At 40.9% G+C, this 23,106-nt stretch overlaps 1 protein-coding gene across 2 annotated transcripts in view; it reads left to right on the forward strand.

The window, feature by feature from the left end:
• inpp5f (inositol polyphosphate-5-phosphatase F) overlaps nt 1–23,106 on the forward strand; it is a 48,146-nt gene that overhangs the window by 12,954 nt on the left and 12,086 nt on the right. Inside the window, exons 4-15 of one of the 2 annotated variants that reach the window (XM_036547093.1) lie at nt 1,471–1,599; nt 7,923–8,095; nt 9,045–9,109; nt 10,036–10,221; nt 11,887–12,066; nt 12,685–12,752; nt 14,283–14,407; nt 15,499–15,576; nt 16,360–16,480; nt 16,825–16,953; nt 21,325–21,442; nt 22,791–22,989. In XM_036547093.1, coding sequence (XP_036402986.1) covers nt 1,471–1,599; nt 7,923–8,095; nt 9,045–9,109; nt 10,036–10,221; nt 11,887–12,066; nt 12,685–12,752; nt 14,283–14,407; nt 15,499–15,576; nt 16,360–16,480; nt 16,825–16,953; nt 21,325–21,442; nt 22,791–22,989 — 1,571 coding nt within the window. Of the gene's footprint in view, nt 1–1,470; nt 1,600–7,922; nt 8,096–9,038; nt 9,110–10,031; nt 10,222–11,886; nt 12,067–12,684; nt 12,753–14,282; nt 14,408–15,498; nt 15,577–16,359; nt 16,481–16,824; nt 16,954–21,324; nt 21,443–22,790; nt 22,990–23,106 lie in introns of those variants that run through there. The other variant, XM_036547092.1, reaches the window with a different exon arrangement.

Genomic DNA, 23,106 nt, shown 5'->3' on the forward strand with positions numbered 1-23,106 from the left:
CCACAACAAAATTTGTTGTGCTAGTACATAATAAATCAACAAATACCAAATATTTTAATTTTAAGTTAAGTTCAAGTTTTTCAAAGTTAGTTAGCTACCTAGCCTATGCAGACTTGCTAATGTCTTAGCCATAGACGCAAGCCAGCATTTACCCTGTGTAGATTGTTAACTGTTGACTTTGTCAGGGACTCTTAGTAGCACGTTGATTGTAGATAGAAATTTCTGGGTTATATAGGTTACATGGGAAAATTACACTTTACAAAATTTAGTAAGGATAGAATGGTTCGTGCTTCTATTATAGCAATTTATGAACAATCTTGAGTATATTAGGTGTGGTTTTCTGCTGTTATAAGGTCCAAGAGTCACATTCCTAGCTTTTGCAGTGCAAGGAGAATTACAATATTATAGCTATGTTAGCAATACATTAGTTTGTCAGCTAGGAAGTAACTGTTGTATTATTTTGTATCTTGCAATTCAATTAGCTAGGTATTTAGTTTTAACTGGCTAGGTCAATAGCACATTAAGTATTCTCAGGTATAGTGTAGGTAATTCACAAAAATGCTAGATAGGTAGTTGAATTAAATGGTTAGTTGTGTATCAAAATCACATTTTGCTACATAGCTACATGGTTTAAAAGTTCATTTTCAGCCCAGAGTGGAGTGTTGCAAATGTCCTTTTGATGCAGAAACTCCAAAGCTGCACTTTGGATCTTTACCATCCATGAGATTTAAAATTAGATACATTTTATATCCATTGATGAATTTAAGTTGATCATAAAGAATGTGGTGAATGAGACATGTTGTTGTTTTCCTTAAGAGGCCACTGAGTTTAAATAGCTGTTTTTTGTTGTGGATTTTTGTATATTATGTTGTATATGTCATACTTTATGTTGTATGTGTTATATTTTTAATATGTTGTGAGTTTGTATGGCTGCTATTTTGGCCAGGTTTCTCTTGTAAAATAGATTTTTTTGATCTCAATGGGACTTCCTGGTAAAATAATGGCAAAATAAAATAAAATATTTTAAAAATGAGGCGCTGTTGACTGCTAAATGTGGTAATATTCTATTGCTGCTGTAGGATGGGAATTTTAAGGCCTAAAATGTACCTTGCTAGCTGCTGATATTGATTGTAATTGGTGATTCTGCTTTTGAATTGAAAAATAGAAATTGCATTTTATAAATGTCTTTCCCTGCCCATTCAATGTATATTGCTGTAAAGGCAATATTATTGTATTTTAAGTACTGTGTGTATTTTTTCCAGCTAGCTAGCTAGCCAGCCAGACAACCAAGATGGCCACCTTACAACTTTTAGTGCTTTAATCTGCTAATATCTCAGGAGGTCTTAATGATACTTCAATATCACCCTTTACAATACAAGAGCAAGCCACACCATGTGCATTTTTTATTTTTAAGTAAATGTCACTTTTATGTTCTTCGACTCTGAGCACCTAGACTTGTATCGCTTTCAGCTGTGTAAAAAGCATCACTTTGGGATCAACAAACCCGAGAAGATCTCCCAGTCCCCCGATGAGTCCAAGTTCTTGCTGAAGACTCTCAGCCAGATCAAGTCCAACGTCGCTGTGCCCATGAAGAAAAAGGTAGTTGTTTTCTATTAGGTATTAGCACAATATCTTACACTGCAATCAGATAAAGTCATTTCAAGGTAATAAGTAAATTTCTGTAACTGCTTTGGGATCAGCAGTTAAAGACATATTAGTGTGGTGTCACATTTCAGTGTCTGCGTTGGGATCAGTTATCAAAGTCACTTGGGTCAGGCACCAAATGAAGAAAGTCTCTCTGAAAGAACCTAGGATGCCCCTTGAAGATGTTCCAGTTGTCAGTAAATCGTACATGGTAATTATCTGAAGAGAGGATAAGGCTGAAAACCCCGCAGTCTCTGCTATAAATAGGCAGTAGACAAGATAGCATGTTGCCAGTAACTGTATTACCCTGTAACTCAGCCCTGCCTGATGACTGAAGTGGAGCAAGGCTGGGTGACCCCTTATGAAAACCATGTTGCTGCCTGGAGTGATATTGGAAGGGTGCCCACAAAGAACACACTTGCCTCTGGACCAAGCAGCAAGCCACTGTCCTAGTGCAGTGCTGGGACACTATGCTGTAGGAGATGCTGTAATATAGATGAGACATTAAAAAAGCGATTCCCCTGCTGTCCTAGCCAAATTTTCACTCTGGCTTTATTAGCCTGGCCATAAAATCATTCCTCAGTGTAAGTAACCCCCTCCCCCCACTTTCCACCTGCTGTGCATCACCCAGATGAGTGCTACACTTTGTTAGTGACTGAAATGCCACTGCCCCCCCTACCCCAACACACACACTTGAGATTATTATTGTAATGCTATGGCAATAATGGTCGCAGTGACATTTTAGAGTTTCTGTCAAAAGGAGTGAGAGTGCTGTGTTGTTTTTTCGTATTCGCTGAGTGTTGTGTCATTAATGCATGTGTGGACAATTGTATTTTCAATTGATGGGCGGCATTGAGCACCTTGGCTCCTGTGATATATACTCGGCCTTTGCTGTCAGTAACAGATGGAAGTTTTAAGGGTCGCCAGTTAGCAGTCCCCCGTAAAGCCCTGGCTATGGACAGGCAGTCACAGAGCACCAGAACGTTTCATGAGCCCAGGCTAAGGAGGTGACCCTGCATTGTGGGCGAGGTTACATCCGTCACTTCCACTTACTGACACTCCTTTAGGAGAAGGGAGCAGAGCATGTAATGGAGGGAAGCTCTACTCACAAAATGCAGGCAATTATTAAGTTGTACTCAGCTGTATTGCACATTGTTTGCTTAGCAGACATTCTTATCCAGAGTGACTTACATAGTTTACAGTTTTTTACATGTTATCCGTTTTCCCATCTGGAGACAGTTCTGGTTTAAGCACCCAAGTGTACAACAGCAGTGGCCTACTGAGCCAGCATTTCTGTGTAGTTGGAGATCATGATTCTGGTGGCACTTTAAGGGGCCACCAAAATAAACATGATTCACATGATTCTCACATGATTCACACATTTCATACTTATTATCCATCATACAGCTGTGGTAGAGGTGTGCTATTGGTTCTTTCTTCATTTTTTGAAAAGGAAAGCAGCCCTCAGCAGAGTCCATAACTCTGCATCAGCGCTTTTACAATACTGCAACATTCGGGCATAATCCCCTTGAAAAATTTACAGTGAAAGTCTGGATAAAATTAATCATAAAGTACTTCCTTAAAATTGATACAACATTAATTACAAATATCGCCGCAAGCGGTGATTACGGGGACCAAGCACATCAGCAGAACACTGAATGGGTGATGGCTGCCATTGTTTCTGAGTCATCAACTTGTCCTTGAAGACTTTATCAGGACCTTTGACCAAGATGCAGTATACATTCTAACTTTATCAGGGAATTGGTTTAGGAGATATGGCCATATCTTTGCTGTATTGCCACCCAATCATGGATTTACACCAAACTTGATCACCTTAAGCCTATTGTCCTATAGATATCAGTTCTCATGTAAATGTGACATGTAATGTAAATGTTAAATAGGTCAATATGTTGCCGTTGTGAAATACATGTATTATATGCAAGAATGATTGCTATTAGAAGAAGCCAAATGATTGTTGCCATCTCAGGTCAGTGAAAGTTGACCTGAGTCTAGGTGTCTGGATCAATGAATGTTGATCTGGGTGTAGCCATCTGGAATGTAGTAAAATGTAGTTTCTGACTGGGGGAGTGGTGGAAAGTGAGTTTCCCATGTAATTTTCATACAGATTGCTATTTGACACATCCAAAACAATCATGCAAAGTTTCATGATGATAAGTCATAGTTAAGTGAGTTTATGGGCTCCTGAAATTTGATTTGACGTTTGACATTGACACCCACTCTTACACTCAAACCTATGGGCAATATAGCATGTCCAATTGACATTACCTGAATGTGTTTGGACTGTTGTAGAAAACCAGAATACTCAGAAGAAACCCACATGAACACAGGGACAAGGTACAAACTGAACGCAGACACACCCCAAACTTGAAACCTCCGCATTGTTAGGCAGTAGTGCTACCCATTTGCACCACCGTACTGCCCTCCACTACATAGGGGAGAGCCGGTACAAAAGTAACACGGGACGAAAGTAACACGGCGATTTTCTCCGAGCCCATACAAGTCTGATATGCCTAACTGCGTCAGCATGTACAGCATGCAACACTTACCAGAACCGCAAAAAAATCGTGTGGCTATGTAATACTTTCGCGTAGTTATACCCGAGAAGCTGTTTTCTATCACACAAAGTCAATTCACTCAAGCGGTAAATTTTTTTAAATGACAAGTTGTATCTATTGTTTCATGTGTCATAGTCATGATCATTTGACAGATTAGTTAGTACTTTAACACATCCTGAAGTTTGAAGTCAGAGTTTTTCAGTTTAGAAGCAAGTCAGGTTTAACCTTCAAGAGTCATTGTCGGGACTAGGGCTGCAACGAATAATCTACGTAGTCGACTAAAATTGATGACCAAATTAGTTGCCAACAAATTTAATTGTCGATTAGTTGGTGACATCATCGCGTGTTTTTCTTGCTGACTTGGAATGCTCAGACGTGTAGCCTAAGCTGCGTTGCTTTACTGGAGTGAATAATACAAATGGCAACACCTTCACGACCAAAGACCTCAAAAGTGTGCCAGCATTTCACTCTTAACCCTTTTGCATGTAACTTATTTTATGCTCTGTAGCGTGCATGTTATGTTACATAGTTTGTTATGTTTTCATTAGCGTTATTAAGCTTCTCATAGTTTTCAGCTAGCATTTGCTGTATTTTTTAATGTTAAATCGCTGTTTCCTCAAAGCTGAAATTAGCTAGAATTTTTCCAATCTAGTTTTCTAAAAGCAGATATTGCATCTAATGCAATATCTGCTTTCGTGCCAGAGTAATGAGGTTTTAAATGTTTTCTCGGAACATTGCTGCCAAGTTTCATAATGATAGGACATAGTTAAGTCAGTTTAAGGGCTGCTGAAATTTGATTGGCTGACGGCGGCCATCTTGTTTGAGCTATCAGCTTGTCCTTTTAGACTTTATTAGGACCTTTGACCAAGAGAAAGCATGCAAAATTTCAAGTTTGTCAGACTATTGGTTTTAATGGAGTTATGACCATTTGCTTGCTATAGCGCCACCTATGGACGGATTTACACCAAATTTGGTAGGCTTGAGTCTAATGGCCTGTAGATGATTATACTTAAATTTGGCGATGATTGGACATTGCATTCAGCAGTTATAACTCATTATATCAATAGAGGCCACACCCACAGAATTCATTGGCTTTACTGTGGCCACATCTTTTAATGTAGCAACTTTCTTTATACAATATTTAAAGATCTTGATCTGAAGATGCTGTGTACCAAATTTCATGCAAATCGGACAAACCGTCTAGGAGGAGATTTTAAAGGTTTTACAAAAATTCTAAATGGTGGAAAATCCAATATGACGCATCATTTTGTTCTGTAACACCATGGGTGAGTAATGTTACAGTAGAGAACAAATCAAATCCTAGTATCTTCTGATCTGGCTTGTCTGTGGAGTACGCTGGGCTAGTCACTGGATGAACGCATCTAAAGTAAACACCCACTCTAGGTCCGGTTACGGAGGAATAAGAACTCAATGACAATTTGGTAAGGAAAAACAAAATATTGCCGGCACATTTATTATCAACCACATGCAGCTCAAATGTCCTCACTTTTAAATATTTACAGTTCAATATAAAAAAAAAAAACAAAATATATCTCTCAAGGTAATGGCAAAAGAAACTTTCCAACCAATTTGTTATTCGGTTTGCCTCAAGTATAAAAATAAAATGAGCGCTCTTTTACTCATAAGGTCTTTAACTAAAATCTTACTACTCTGGTACCAGGCTTTAACAATTTTTTAAAAAGAAATTAGGTTGCAACCTTATGGCTTCTAGATATAAAAATAAAGCAAAGCAAAGTCCCGTCTACCGGTAGTTTGATTTGAAAGGAAAAAAAATTAGAGATCTCTTTAAATTTCCTGTTGCTTAGCTGCTCGGTTGATAACCAGTTGCCCCGATCCGTTGGAGGAGTATGGTGGGAGTTTCACAGGACAGGACGATCAACGTGCTCACAGTCCTTCCTCTAGCATAGGCAACGCAGCTCGCTGGACCTTCTCTGGCTCGCCATCTCTGTATCTTGACTCTCGCATATGTGTATACAAAAAAAAAAAAAACTGTAAGAGCTCCATCTCTATCTTTTTTCAGGAAAATAAAGTTCACAGAAAATAAACTGCGTGACATCAACTCTACAGCATTACCAGACACTCACAATGTAATACCTTGAAAACCCGGTTACTTAAATTACAACTGCTAGTACGACTTACTAGCATAGCTGGCTAGTGTAAGTGATAACCGACTAACTTAGTTTTATCATTCACTTCAATACATCAGCTACATATCTAACAGATATGACGCAGAAAAAAAACTATGGAAACCCTTAGACTACCGGGTACAGCGGGCTTAGCATCTCTCATTCACTTCAATACATTACCTACATTGCTAATGGTAGTGACGCAGTTAAAATTGTACAGGGATAAATCTAAAACTCTGAATATTTTCCCCATTTAATACCGGTTAACTGCTTACTCCGATTGGTTTTTAATTCTAGTTTCGCAAGAATAAGTATTCAACACATTTACAAACTTTTTATTAATAACATAAACACTACTAATCATGACGTCTTCAACAGCTACACAGTGCTCGCCATTTTGATATAACTAGCTAGCTAACTAGCAAAGAGAAAACCGCTTACTGGAGTTTAAAAAAAACAGCAGAACTGCACAGGAAAAAAGTCTTCTGGGTTGTGTACTTTTCCAGGGATGTCTCCTGCGTATATGCACTCTAATGGTGACGATTTGGCCTTCAAAGAAGTTATTAAAAGTGAAAGGTTCTCAACTCTCTGTTTATTTTTCTCTGTCTGCATTGATCTTGGTATCCGGGAAAAAAAAAATTTAGAGCGTGCGTGTGCGCCCCCTCTACCGTCTACTACGCATGACCAGGCAGAAATTAACCCTTTCAGTGAGGGTACATTTTATGTGGGTTACAGTTCCAACAGGCTTTTTTGTTCATCTGGAGCCAGGGAATCAGGGGAAAACAGAATTTTGGTTCAAAAGTTATAGCCCAAAAGGCGTTGTGGCTTCCACCATCTGGCCAATCGGGGTATTTTTTTTTACCTGAGTAGTGGGTGACCATAGGAACCTATCTACCAAGTTTGGTAGCTCTAGCATCTATAGTTTTTGCTGTGCAAACACTTTTAGGGCAGAAAAATAAAAATAATAAAAATGGGAACAAACACAATAGGGTTTCGGCACTGCGTGCTTGGACCCCTAATAACTAATAGCAGAAGGCAGTGTTGAAAGAACAGCAATAGGCAGGAGCAACAACAGCCTACAGGAGGAATAGCAGGAGGCAGGAGAAACAGCAGCACAAAAAGTGACATGCAGGAGGAACAGCAGTAGGAACAGTAGCAGGCAGGAAGAAAAGTAGTAGGAACGGCAACAGCAAAGAGGAGCAGCAGCAGGAAATTATTTTTTTGAATTCATTTATTTATTCTAAATTGAGACACTTCTGGCACTGATGGGATGTTGTGTGACTTGCTTGAGTTATAAAAACATGCAACTGTCTTCCTCAGCAGTTTGCTTGTTAATCTGGCCCTTTGTGTATACTGCAGGAAATGTGTGTAAATGTGTTGTACTTTAAATGAACTTATTTCTGCTGGACAACTCAACAAAACGTAAAAGAAGACTGCATGCTTCTTCTACATTATGGCAACTTAAGATTTAGGCAAGGATGTGTGATAGGCAGCTGTTTTTCTGTTATATTTACTGGTTCAGTAGGAGAAAAGTGCACCAGCTCCTGTGTTCTAGGTAAAGGAAAATAAGGAGAAGGAGAGATTGGAGAGGCGACTCCTGGATGAATTGTTCAAGATATTCATGGACTCAGACTCCTTCTACTACAGTATGACGTACGACCTCACGAACACAGTGCAGAGGCAGGGGAACACAGCAAAGACCAACCTGCCACTTTGGCAACGGGTAAGATAGGGAGCAGCTCCAGATCCTACCCTGCTTAATGCATCAGTCATAACACAAGCACACGCCCAACAAACACAATAACATGACCACACACCCAACAAACACAATGACACAAGCACACACCCAACAAACACAATGACACAAGCACACACCCACCAAACACAATAACACAAGCACACGCCCAACAAACACAATAACACGAGCACACGCCCAACAAGCACAATGACACAAGTATACACCAAACAAATGCAACAACACAGCCGCACACCAAACACAATAACACAAGCACACATTTAAACAATAATACAGGGAACTACCTAACAAGCACTACAACAGAAGCATACTCATAACAAACACAGCAATACGAGGACCTGTCTAATAAGGACTATAACAGAAGCACACTCATAACAAACAGAATAATATAAGGACCTACGTAATAAGGACTGTAACAGAAGCATACTTATAGCAAACGCAATAACACAAATACACATTTAACAAGCATTATAACATAAGCACAACCTAAAAACTGCATTACAGGTAAAATGGGAGAGGATTGGACACATCTCACTGGAGTTTGTTGCACTGAATTATAGTACAGAACATTCTAGCATGGCATGGTAATTTTATTATTTATTTCCTTCCTATTATTTAATTGTTCCTCCTGTCATTTTTCCTTACTATACGTGTTTGTGCCCCTTTATTAATAGGTACTGTTTCAAAGAGGATCAAATGTTTGCTTGTTCAAATATGTTGAAATATATATATGAATGAATGGATGTACGGCTGTGTGTGGTAAAAGTGTGTGTTGGGGGGGGGGGGGGGGGGGGGGGGGGGGGGGGGGGGGGGGGCTTCACCATATTGTCTTTGCATTGTTGGTAATATTGGAAATAAAATAACTCATCATAAAAAATGTATTAGCCTCTGAAAATGGGTTTTCTCTCCTACAAGGTGGACGACAAGGTTCTTCTGGAACAAGCACATGATCCAGGAGCTTATTGACCTGCAGGTTGAGCTGTTAGGTTTCATAAGAACTGCAGCCACAAAAACAAGGTGGCTGCGATCTTGAGTGCAGGCTGAGTTCTGTGGCCCTGGTTGAATCCCAGCTGTGTCATCAGCCAGCAACTGACTGGGAATCCACATAGGCATAACAATTTGCTCATTCCATCAGGGGTATGGGTGGGAAGGTCAGCCAGGGCTTCCTTATCCCGCAGTCAGGCACCCTGCAAGTTGTCAGGCACCTATCATTAAACTGGCCTCCACTCCACAGTGGTGCACTGTAGGACATGTAGTGTGAAGAATAGTCATTGGCCGCATATGAGGGTTTTGGAGGCTTGGGTTAGTCTGGCTTCAGAGTTTCTGTGTGACTGTCAAAAGCCTTATGAACATATGAACACCAGACAAGGTCCGGAAAATCGGGTCCGGAACTTCGCCGGAATTGCCCTTTCACACATGTAGCACACAACAGGAGATTGTCCGTGACAGACGCGTTCTCACCTACAGGAAATAATCCGGTTTGGTTTTGGTGAGGGGCGGCGCCTGGGTAGAGCGTGCAGGAGGCAGGACATGACGCAAAAAGTACGCTGCAGAAATCGCAGTGGCTGTATTCGAAACGTATCATTTTGCAGGGGATTTTTCTCTTTCTCTTTAATACTATGTATTATAATATGATCCATGTTCATTATTTTGATATGTCGCTGAGCAAGATGCACATTTTAATTTTTTTTTCTGTGATAAATGGCATATATGGTCAGTAAACATTGTTAATAGAGGAATGATTCTGTCACAGTGCTTTTCATCCACTTGATTCTTCTATGAGTAATTATCATAAGCAGAATATTCAGTGCATTGATTGATTCATTTATTGATTAATGAAATGATTCACTGATTGGTCAATTGATTGATTTGTTGTTTTATTGGTTGGCTGATTGATTGATCCCACAGGCAGACTATTGGGTGATCCCTATCATCCAGGGCTTTGTTCAAGTGGAGGAGTTGGTGGTGAACTATGCTGAAGGCTCGGACGAGGAGAAGAGCAGCCCGGACACGCCCATGCAGGAGCTCACCTGTGTGGATGACATTCACCCTCGCTTCACTGTGGCCCTCATTTCACGGCGGAGCCGGCACCGTGCAGGTAGAGGACAGCCGTCAGGGGTCAGAGGTCAACTGAGGAAGGGTCATTCATACATACAGTATTTCTTTTTAAGCATGACCCATTCTTACTTTACTTTGCATTCATGTAATTATGACTGTCATATTACACTATATTATTTATACTTTGTGAAATATTTGAGTAGTTTAGAGCAGACAAGGATGGAAATATGGAAGCACATCTTTTATTCTGCTTTTTGTACATTTTATTTAGAGTGTGTGATTGTGGAAGACGATAGCTGGCTTGTTTAAAAATAAATAAGGGAATGTTGACAATGAATGTATAAATAAATGTTGACAGTAAATCGTCTACATTTATGTATTTATGTAGTTCTGTGTTCATATATTTATTTATTTATTTATTTTTATATTTATGTATTTCTGTATGTCAGTGTCCAGACACGTTAATGTAGTGGGCCATCCTAACCTGATTCTAAGAAAGCATTGGTTGAGTACGTACGGGTAGGTGTAGCATACAGAAGCAGCCAACATACTGACAAACCCTGCTCCTTGCAGCTTCTATGAATATTCTGAATCTGATGTCCAAAGGTGGTGGCTGACCAACTTGATAACTTGAAGTTACTTTTGTCCTTGTCTCTTAGTTTGGCATAATCACCGGTAATGCTACTAACATCATGCAGCAGCTCTTTAGCTAGATGTGTACTGTATGTGCTTGATGGTGGATGCTTGTGCACAGGTAGTTAGCTAGTTAATCAATATGCGGACAACCCAAATGAGAGTAAGAGCCATTTTTTCCGAAATGTCACAGTAACACAACATTCTAAGAGCTGCTATATATTTTTCACCCAATGAAGAAACCAAGATGCAAGTTGAATACAAAGTCAAATATAAGTTGATTTAAATTTTACGTTAATCACTGATTGTCAGAGTTTGCACAGTTGTGATGAGAAAGGGGATTATTTTAGAATGCCTGTGCATGTTCTGCTTGTAAAATTCCAACAACTCCAGCTAGCCTCCCTCCCATGACCCAGAGAAAGAGGTGCATACTGCTCGTGGTCATTTCAGTGATGCGAAATCAGTAGGCTGTTAGTGTAAAAACAAATTGAATGCCCATGTGCTAATTTACTAGTTGTCTAACTTGCAAGATAGATTATATAGTTGGCAGCCAGTAAGACCAGCTTACCTCATTATATGGAAGACAGAAATACAAAAATAAATAATACAGTACAGATACATACATGTAGCAGCATAGAACTGTAGAAATAAATGAACAACATTTATTCATTCATTCATTCATTCATTCGTCAGCTGTCAGCTGTTGTCCTCCATACATGAATAATATAGTTTAGTAATAGTTTGTTTTGAAAGAAATTCCATTTGTAAATATCATTCAACGTTGTTTCAGAATGCATTTCATTTTTGCACAAGTATGATATGATATTATATATTCTAATTCTGATACAGTGACATCTCCTTAATGAATTTCTAATAGGGTGGTCTAGTGAGCCTGTAGTTATGAGCTCATCCCTGGAGCTTTGTTGGTGTTATACAGGAAGGTCTAGTGCTTGGTTAGCACAGCATCCCTGGAGCCTGGCTGGCATTGTGCAGGAAGGCCTAGCACTCGGTTAGGACAGTGTGCTAGAGGAGGCTGTCTATAGATGCTGACTGGTTGCTTGCTCTGTCAAAGGGATGCGGTACAAGCGCAGAGGGGTGGATAAGAATGGCAACGTGGCAAACTATGTGGAGACAGAGCAGCTGATCCACGTGCACAGCCACACTCTCTCCTTTGTCCAGACACGGGGCTCCATCCCTGTCTTCTGGAGTCAGGCTGGCTACCGCTACAACCCACGCCCCCGCCTTGAGAAAGGTGAGCCCAGGGACCAGAGTAAATCCCACACACTAGCCCATAAGCACTTTGAACTATAAGCACATTGGCCTATAACCCCACTGTCCTGTATGTTCACTGGACTATAGTATACTGTTCAGTGAAAACGCTGTTCAGGAAGCACCCTTAAATAAGCACAAACCATGAGGCACACTTTTGTAAACGTGCTATTCAGGAAGCACACTTAAGTGAATGCTATTCAGGAAACACAGTTAAGTAAACACTTTTCTGGAAGCACTCTGGACTATAAGAACAGGAAATACACGTTCCCATGAATGCTAAAAATGTGCACTGGTTCTGGTTTTTTGTGGACTGGCCAATCATTCTGTGAAACGGGGGTAGAAAATGAGAAGGGTTGAAATGGTTTGGGTTGGAAGGGGGTTGAATGTTACTGATGTTGTAGAATGTAACTGAGGCAACAGTTACATTCTATCTTATTATATGTTTGTAAAGTATCTTTTATACATGCACAGTAAGGCACCACATGCACACGGAAGATCGAAAGGCAAGAGAACCAAACCACTGAACTATTGTTAGATGGTGCTGAGAGATAAAAAAAAAAAATGAAACTGCTGACTAATCTTACCCTTTTGGTCCTAGGGGAGAAAGACACAGTCCCTTATTTTTCTGCGCACTTTGAAGAACAGTTAAAGATATACAAGAAGCAGGTGGGTCACTGGGCTGCTGGAGAAACAAAAGTAAGGGGAGCAGGAAGTTAGTAGTGCAGTAAGTAGGATGAGCAGTAGGTAAGGGGAGCAGTAAGTAAGGAGAGCAGTACTTGTGCCTGCCAGTCCTTTTGGCTTGTGTTCTTAAAAATGTCAGATGGCATCAATCCTCATTAACTCTTTAATGCATTGGGTCAACCATGCACTTTCACTTTGTTTGTTTTTATCTATTTGCCTTTGAAACAGCACCTCTGCTTCAGAAAACTGATTATAAGAAGTCTGCCTCTTTTGCATGGTGCTGGTTACTTCTTTTGGTACACATGTAAGCTCTGTAGAATGAGAAATGACATGATACGACCAGAATCACATGGATCAGAAGTCTTTAAACCAGGGTAATGTTTTTCTAAATGTGGTTTGAGTAAAGGGGGTAACCTACAGGTATATTTTCTGGAGTGTGTGCATAGTTTACTGTGCTGGGACTAATCCCCATTGGAATATGCATAGTTTGCTTTGCTGGGACCAATCCTAATAGAATGTGTACAATGTTTACTGTGTTTGGACTAATCCCAATTAGAGCATGTGTGTGTAGTTTCCTGTGCTGGGGCTAATACCCATTGGGAAGTGTGTATATTTTTTTGTGGCAGCAGATGGAAAGTTGTAGCAACCCAGAAACCCACGAAACACCATTAATTACAAGTGTACTGACAGGCAATCAGGTACATCTGCTCTTCTGGAAGGGATAAATTTATGCTAATATGCCTGTATGTGTCAGAGTAGGAAATGCCTATATCTGCCTTCACTGTTACTTGCATGGAGTTAGGAACACAACAACAGAATATATGGTATGACTTCGATCTGTAAATTTCAACATTTATTAATGGCTGTATTTTTCCATTAGGTAGTGGTAATTTTGTGAGTAATTTTGAGTTATATTTACTGATATAAATTGAATCCTGCCAAGAGTAATTATGCCTAATGAATGAACTTACAATTTACATATTTGTAATTATAACAAAGTTATTTCATAATCATAGCAGTAATTAGTCATATTATCAAGTTTGACCGCAACTTCCTTCCGTAATTCCATCGTGGATATTTACCTGGCTGAATTACTGTAAGGCGTGGCAAACGCAGATGTGCTGAGCGGCAAATTTCATTTTAACCCTTTCGCATGTAACTTATTTGTTATGGTATATAGCGCGCGTATTCGTTATGTTTTCATTTGCGTTAAGTTTCTTATAGATTTCAGTTAGCATTTGCTATATCTTTAGAGTTAAATCGCTGTTTCCTCAAAGCTAAAATTACCTAGCATTTCTCCAATCTAGTGTTCTAATCGCACCAGTTTTAGCATATGCGCTAAACGGCTAATCACACTGGTGTGACCGTACGCTCGAAAGGGTTAAAACGAAATTTGCCGTTTTAGCCCTACAATAATTATAACAGTATCAAAGGCAAGTGTTAAAACCAGTTCTTTTCTGCCTCCTGTATTGATAGGACTTTTCATTTCTGACATTTCCTTTCTGTTATTGACAGGTTATCATTAACTTAGTTGATCAGACTGGGAGAGAGAAGCTGATTGGTGATGCGTATCTCAAACAAGTGCTACTCTTCAACAATCCCAACCTGACCTATGTGTCCTTTGACTTCCATGAGCACTGGTAAGCACACGTATGCATCCACACACCATCAATTCCAACATTTTTGTTAGCATCATAACCCATTTGCAGCGTGTCAAATGACTCGTCTTAATCTAAGAATAACTTCCATAAACTACTGAAGATGAGCTTCATTGTTGTAGGGAGTGAGCATAAGTTACATTGACATGGTAAAGTCATGTGCCAAACTGTGCATGGAGTGCCTATGGCCGAGCAGCGTGGCGAAAAGATCATCCTATTATTCTGTCTTGTATTAATTAAGAAAAAGGGAAAGAAAAAAGAAATCGGCTCTCAGACGGGAGCTCGCTCCCATCGTCCTGTTAGTGTTGGTGTGTAGAAACTGACCCCTGTCAGGAGAAATGTGCCTGCCATCAGGTGAAACCATGCAGTGGAGGCAGTTTTATGAGGTGCTAAAGATTTATAAGGGAGCTATCTACATTGTTAATGGGAGACTGTGTATGTAAAATGTTTTTGTGATTCTTGGATATGATGTGTAGTTAGAGAGGGAGCTAGCTGCTTCCTGCTTCTGATATTGTTAATGAGAGACAGTGTGACAGTGTGGGTAGACACTGGTCAGAGCAAGCAGGGAAAGCTGCTCTATCACTGCACACCTTGCAACAAATTACAGTTATATTGTTAGTACCATCCTAAATCTAGTGTGAGCCTTAAAATGCACACCTTGCTTCAGAGCAGAGTGCACTAACAGTCACACACAGCCCCCCAGAGCACAGTCCTCCCTGGTGAGCTAACCCAGTCATATGCAGCCCCCCAGAGCACAGTAGTCCCAGAGCATACCAGCAACAGGAAAAATCATGTACAGATGTGGACCAATGAAATATATATATCAGTCAGTGATGTAATCAGCAACACAATAATTAAATAATTTCATTGGTCAATCAGTAATTAAATATTTATGCATTCTATTAGTTAATCAATGCATGGGCATTTATTCATTCTATTAGTTGCTCAGTAGTTGTACTTAATGTTTCAGTGCCCATCATAGAATTGATGGAAACAGGTTGTATTGTTACTTTAAGATGATCTTTGTCTTGTGTTTAACGTTGCGTTTCTTCCTGCTGCCCATGTGACCCCAGTCGAGGGATGAAGTTTGAGAATGTACAGACCCTCACTGATGCCATCAGTGACATCATTACAGACATGCGCTGGGGCTGGTGAGTGCAGCTGAGCCTCCTTTCCTCACCTCTCTCTCCGTCTCTGTGATCAAACAGGGCATCACAGGAGCTTTCCTCACATCGCTCTCCGTCTCTGTGATCACACAGGGGATCACAGGAGCTTTTCTATCTCTAATAGATGCAATCAAACAGAATATCAGGTTTTCTAGCCGTCTACTGAAGTGGAGCTGATTTTGGAAGAGCTTTTCTACCAAAATATCAAATTTTTTCTCAGTGCACCGCATGAGCAGATCCCTGGCAACGTAAAGATCTGCTAATCAGTGATCTGCTTGTGAATAGACCTAATCTAATTTCTAATCTCTGAAAATCTACCTCATTACCATTGTTTAGTTTATCATCCTTTAACAAGCGTCAACTATAGACTGATACTTGTTATTTCTGGCTTGCCAGTCTTGCAGTGCAGAATGTGTCAGCATGTGGAGCATTTAGACTGTGCAGAACTAGGGCTTTCTCTGCAGAACAGCAGAGAAAAGCTACAATGTGAAGTCACTACTATCCACTAAAGAATCTTTTAGTGTAGGCACGCTGTAGGCACTGATAGTAACCCAAGCCAATGGAATGGCAGTGTCAATGATTGTAGCCATCTTACAAGATCATTGAAGTTACCAATATAAGATTTAAAAAGTTTTAGGAATAATTTTGTGATGGTCACCATGTGGATATTGCAGTTTTTAGGACTGTAAAAGCTTCACAGGACTAGGCAGGGGTGATCTGCATGGAGGTGTTAATGGTAACATGGTGGTGTGTTTGGTGCCTTTGCAGGGTGGACCAAGCTGGGGTGATCTGCCAACAGGAGGGCATTTTCCGGGTAAACTGCATGGACTGCCTTGACAGAACCAATGTGGTCCAAGCTGCCATCGCCCGTGTTGTCATGGAGCACCAGGTAAGCTGTGCAGAACACCGTGCTAGTGCAGAGTGGCATGTAGACTGTGGTGTTGGTGTAGAGTAGCAGGTAAACTGTAGCAGGTGTAGAGTAGCCACTCATTACCATTATGCCAAGTGTAAAATAACACTGATTTCACACAGACATGGATACATGGATGGATAAACTAGAAAACCGTTGCCCCTACTCTGAGGCAGGTTGGCCAGTCCTGGACTAAACCCTTTGCTAGCTGATCGATAGCAGCTTCATGGCAGTGCTGTAAATATGTCTGTGTGTCTAACAGACAGCAGCTTCAAGGCAACGCTGTAAATGTGTATGTTTTTTCTTCCTGTTTTTGCCCTCAGCTGAAGAAGCTTGGCGTGATGCCACCTGAGCAGCCTCTTCCCCTGAAGTGCTACAGGATATACCAGATCATGTGGGCCAACAACGGAGACACCATCAGCCGCCAGTATGCTGGCACAGCTGCCCTAAAGGTAACCCAGTACCTCCCTGCACCTGATCCTCAGCCACCATGTAACCCAGCCCTGACCCACACCCAAGATGCAGCCAACAGGCCCGCATCCAAATATATGTGTGGTAGATCAATGAATGGAGAAATGTGTTTTTGCGCCTTTGCTCCATCCTTTGATCTTAACATGACTGACACCCCCATTCACAGGACATTTTATGGAGTAGATGTTTAGTACTCTAGATTTACCTGAATTCATCTGATTCGTCCCAAATTCTGGAAGAGAAGTTTTTCAGAACCACTGGTTGTCTTGAGTTACTGCAGGATACCAAGTTGGTAATATTCGGAAACATAGTAACTCATAGTAACATCACTAAGGACTCCGCAGTAACTTGCACACATGTCAAAACAGGGCAAGTTAACCCTTTGATGAACTGGGGAAGTTCTCTGAAAAAAAATAATTCAACAACAAAAACTTTATTTTCTGATTTTGTCAGTCAGGAACACCCCTAATATCTGTCCCCTCTGTACTGTGGCCAATCAGAGATGCAGGGAGTTTGAAACAGAACATTTCTAACGTCAATATTTCAAATGACATTGTCGCATGTAGCTCAGTATTAAACTATTTAAACATCCCCCCTGAGAAAGGTTTATTCTGAGCTTCAGTGCAGCTGTTGTGTGTACTTCCAGACAAGACTGTGGTTAGGGCACCATGCCTTTAGCCTTGCTGGGTAGCCAGTACTCACAGATGGGGAAGTTCTGTTTAATATAGCAGGCTTTGATGAGACCATGTGACATGTGTAGTTGTTCCAACACCTCAGATGTCACCCTGAGAATCTGCTGATAATCTCACCTTTTTTCTCTCCTAATTCATATTTTTCGTATTTCTGATCCTAGGGATCCATTGTGTATGCAGGTTTTTATTGTAGCTGAGCTCTCAGTTAATTTTGTTTGATTGAGCTGTTTTTTTTATTACTTTCAATACTGCTGTAGATTTGATATAACTTAGGCATCAGCTATTAAAACTTTTTTTACAGAACAGTTGTTTGAAAAACTTGTTGTTCAAAACAGAAGGGTATGGGTTTCCGCAAGTCATGTTATTCATCAAAGACTTGCAGTAAAAATCAGTTACACAAATAAATATTCATCTTAATTGATTCCTTGCTCAATGGGGCCTAGAATGAGTACTTGATTGAATAAGTTGTGCTAAAGCCTTCATTGCCGTGTCTTTCATTACTGTCTGATGAGTGGAAACAGGCGTTTTATTATGCAAGCCCTGTTTTTCTAGGGTGCTGCCCACATGTATTTGAAATGTGGTGGATCTGTTGCTACTCATTTGGTCCTTTTAGTGTTTTGCAGTGTTAATGGTCAGTTACATACCTTTTATTGGGGGTCCAAGCACCGAAGGTGCTGGAACCATCTTGTTTTTACTTGGATTATTATTATTATTATTATTATTATTTATTAGTGGTCCAAAGCACCGAAGGTGCCGGAAACCCTCTTGTTTTTTACTTGGATTATTATTATTATTATTATTAGGGGTCCAAGCACCGAAGGTGCTGGAACCCTATTGATTTTACTTGGATTATTATTATTATTAGGGGTCCAAGCACCGAAGGAACTAAATCCCGACTTAAAATTATGAAAAGAAGCTGCTACATCAAAAAACATGGCCGCCACAAGCCAATCAATTTGCCTCATTTCCTAATTAATATGCAAATTAGCCAATATCATTCAACGTTGCATCAATCATTCTGAAATTTCTTCTGCACAATGACAAGGCCTCACTGATAGGACATTCCAAATTTGAAAGCGATCCGTCAAAAAACACAGACTCCACAAGTGCTTGAACACGCCCATTTTTAACCCAATTTTTAATATGTAAAAAATATACTTAAAAATCTTCTTCTCATGAACCGTAAAAAAAAACATGGCCACCACAAGCCAATCAAGTTGCTTAATTTACTAATTGATATGCAAATGAGAATCAAATTCTTCTTAACAGTGACCTGTGAAAATCTTTATCACATACTTTTACTGCATGAAATTCAAGACCCCCAGGCAATTAGCGTATTTGTGCTTGGACCCCGGAATTGCTGCTTGCAGCTATATTTTTAATGGAAGTGTTAATTGACAATTATGTACCTGCACTGAGTTGATTGTCATTATGAGCCAAGGAATAGCACACAGCTGGTGACTATTTAGAGTAGCAAAGAGAACAAATTTTGCACAGAGGAAGGCTTTACAACCAAAATGGTTTTGGTTCTACTGCTCCCATGTTTGATGGAATAAATCAGTTAATGAACTAAAGATTTTTTTCTTTTTTTTAGTGCCACCCAATCATTATTTCTTCAGATCTTTATGGTTATGCGCCAAAAGGTTACAGCACAGTGGTACAAAAACAATCTTAGCATTTGCATGGACAGATATTAATTAAAATATGTTGAACAAATTTTCACATTAGTACAAATTGCTAACAGTCCATTTCTTTACTAATAGTTGACCAGCCCATTTCTTTCACAAACATTTCATGGTTAAAAATATAATGATCAATTAGAACCAGTGTTATGTGAATAGCTCCATTAGACCTCATTATCTGAGATTTCAGCTAGAATGAAACCCAGCATACACAGTGAGAGTCCCAGGTTGACAAACACTGATTTATGGGATACAAAGTTGGCTTCAGCAATAAAAATACATGCCCCGCCCACAAGACCCACCCTCCAAATCTCAAACCTTGCACTTAGTTAGCCCTGGGCTGCATCCCAGCAGTGCTAAATTGTGTCCTACATCCTTGCATCCTCTGTGACCTGCAAGTGGATATCCTTAAGGATGATTCCAGGTCTGTGGGACACATAGGAAGGAAGACACATCTTCTTTTTTCTCCTTCAGGGAGGATGCATCGATGTATCCTGCGATGCAAACTGGCATACACGTGTCATTATACGCATTTTTATATTGTTGTTATAACTTAAACAGTCACTACAGAAATACAGAAAATATGCAACATACAAGCAGCTGGAGTGCAGTGACAAATCACAATATAAATTAAACATACTGACAACAAATGCACCCCTCACAGATTTTTCCACTCAGAATCTAAGTCTACCTTAAAAACTCAGTAAATTGGCATTTTATACAAAATGCTGTTTTATGGATGGAACATTTTGCCAGCAAAATAGTAATTTTAACCATGTAGTAAAAAATGTCAAATAAATAATCTGCCCTGAAGAAGGATTGGATTCCTGCTAAACATCATATGATATTTCAGTTGTGCAAGGGACATTGCATTTGCCTCACTATGTTAGGTATGTCCTTTTTTTTTTTTACTCTCATTTCTTCCTTGTCTCCTCGATGGGTATCACCCAAGGAATCAAGAAAGAGATGTGAAGAAGAGACACAAGGACACAAGTATGGTGATGCAGTCCTGGTCTCTTTTTGGCCCTAAAGTGATGAGTCTTATAATCCAGGTGGTGGCTTTAAGGCCTGTGGCAGGCTGTGATTTCCCATAAGATACTAGCCAGCTAAAGAACATGTAACTAGCTATCTACAAGTGGCACTGAAGTGTACCTACTGTGTACATACTATGTAAACGTGGGCGGCAGTGTAGCATAGTGGTTAAGGAGCAGGACTTGTAACCGAAAGGTTGCCGGTTCAGTCCCCGCTGGGACACTGCTGCTGTACCCTTGGGCAAGGTACTTAACCCACAGTTGCCTCAGTAAATATCCAGCTGTATAAATGGATAACATTGTAAAGAACTGTAACCTATGTAAGTCGCTTTGGATAAAAGCGTCTGCCAAATGAATAAATGTAAATGTTTTCCATGCTATTAGGACTATGACTTGTGCTTGTGTAGTGCTCATCTCCTGCAGTGTAAAACTTAATGCAGTGTCTCACTGCCCTTCCCATTGTAAGGAAAAAAGGACGCAATTCCGATCTTCATGGCAAAGACTTCTTTATTTACAGGAATGGCAGTTGTCAGAAATACATGAAACGCCACTTCTGTGTTCAGCGGAGTCAATTGAACCCAGAGCACTCAGCGAAAGCATTCTTTATACTGATACAGAGCTTTGATCAGGATTGACAATAATTAGCATACAGGTGGTGAAATACAGGAGGTCTGGTAATTAGATTATCTTCCCTAGCAAGAACAGTTCTCAATCACCCATCACCAGTTTCTTTAGAAGTATCAATTGCCGCAATGGCTAGCTGCGGCCAAAGTGACAACTGAAGTCTGTGAGCAGAACTGTAGTTACAATAAGGCCATCTAGACAAATGAATACAGGTATTTGCATACCTTAAGCGAGAGGATCTGTGCTATCTTATGCTGCACTGAGTGAGCTGGTTTAGGGATCTGGACCAAAATCTTACACCGTGTATCTGCTCTATTGTAAAGGGGGATTTCACCAGGACGGGAGAGAGAAAACTAGCGGGTGTGATGAAAGACGGCGTGAACTCAGCCAACCGTTACTATCTGAACCGCTTCCGGGATACATACAGGCAAGCTGTCATTGGTAAGGACAGCTCGCCTTTACACATCAGCAGGGCATACCCGAAATAAAGGACTGCCAGTACTCAGGTGCCCCTTTTCCACCAAGGCAGTTTGAGGGCTGGTTCGGAGCCGGTGCCTAATCTCGAACCAGATCTTCTCGATTCGACAGCCAAAGAACTGGCTCTCGGCCAGGAGAACTGGCTCTCGGCCAGGAGAACTGGCTCGAGAGCGGCACCAACACTTTGCTGGTCTAGAACCAAGAACCGCTTACGTCAGGGGATGGGGGCGGGATTGTTGTGACCAGTAAGACCAACTAAGACTGCGCCATTTTTAAAAAACCGGAGATAGTGTAGCGTCTAGTCTGCCTAAAAAGAAGAAGAAAAACCAGAATGGTTTCAATGTTTTTCAATTCAAATGTTTTGCCTTGTTGCCAGCCAGCTACGTATTTATTACGAACGTAACATTCATGGCTAGCTAGCTAGCTTGCTCGCTAGCTGTTGGTCGGCTAACATTACCCAAGCAAGCATAGCTACTAATTTCATAGCGGAGACATATACAGTGACGTAATGACGTGACTCTATGGTGGCTCTCTAGCCCGTGGAAAAGCAAACCGGTTCTTAGAAGGTTCACAAGTTGAACCAACTCCGCACCGGCACTAGCATGAGCCCAGAAATAGCACCTAGTTCGCGTTGGTGGAAAGGGGGTAAGAGAGTACTAACCCCAAAACCTAAACCAAGCCCGCATACCTGCAGGTGAAGTGGGAAGGTTAGATGTGACTGACTTAGCACTGAGCAGTCCTAAGTGTAATAGTCCTCACTCTTCCTCCACCCACTTAGCAGAGAGACAGGGCTGCCTGCCCTAATACAGGGTTAAGAAGGCCTCAGTCCTCCTTTGGCCCCTGACCTTCAATTTTAACTTTTATGACATTTATGTTTTGCACACTGTATTACAGATAATGGATATGGGTAAAGTTGCTGTGATTAGCTAGCATGTCCCAGGGGTTCATTATTATGTTAGGCTGAATCACCTGATTTTTCTGACTGAAGCTCGCACTCTGAGCCAGGCTAATGTGTAGTCTCCACACTAAAGGCCCTCTCTCTCTCTCTCTCTCTCTCTCTCTCTCTCTCTCTCTCTCTCTCTCTCTCTCTCTCTCTCCACACTAAGGGCCCTCCATCTCTCTGTCCCTCCACACTAAGGACCTTCTTTCCTCTATCTCTCCACACTAAAGGCCCTCTGTCCTCTGTGTCATCACACTGAAGACCCCCTGTCCTCTGTCTCTCGACACTAAAGGCCTTCTGTCCTCTGTCTCTCCACACTAAAGCCCTCTGTCCTCTGTGTTGCCACACTAAAGGCTCTCTGTCTCTGTTCAGATCTGATGATGGGCATCCCAGTGACAGAGGATCTGTACTCCATCTTCAGCAAAGAGAAGGAGCATGAGGAGAAGGAGCGGGAGAGCCAGAGGGGCCAGCAGGAGCAGGTCAACCTCCTCCTGCAGACCTACATGCAGCTGCTGCTGCCCGACGATGAGAAGTTCCACGGGGGCTGGGCCCTCGTCAACTGTGACCCCAGGTGTGGCCGCTGTGACACCACAAGCACTCGCTTGCTTTTCAGATGTTTCACTTATGCTGTCATTTCACACACATTTTTTCCCTGCCCTCTCTCCACTTAATGCTAATGAATTGTACA

This window comes from Megalops cyprinoides, chromosome 15, assembly GCF_013368585.1.
Source record: "Megalops cyprinoides isolate fMegCyp1 chromosome 15, fMegCyp1.pri, whole genome shotgun sequence".
NCBI classification, from domain to species: Eukaryota; Metazoa; Chordata; class Actinopteri; order Elopiformes; family Megalopidae; genus Megalops; species Megalops cyprinoides.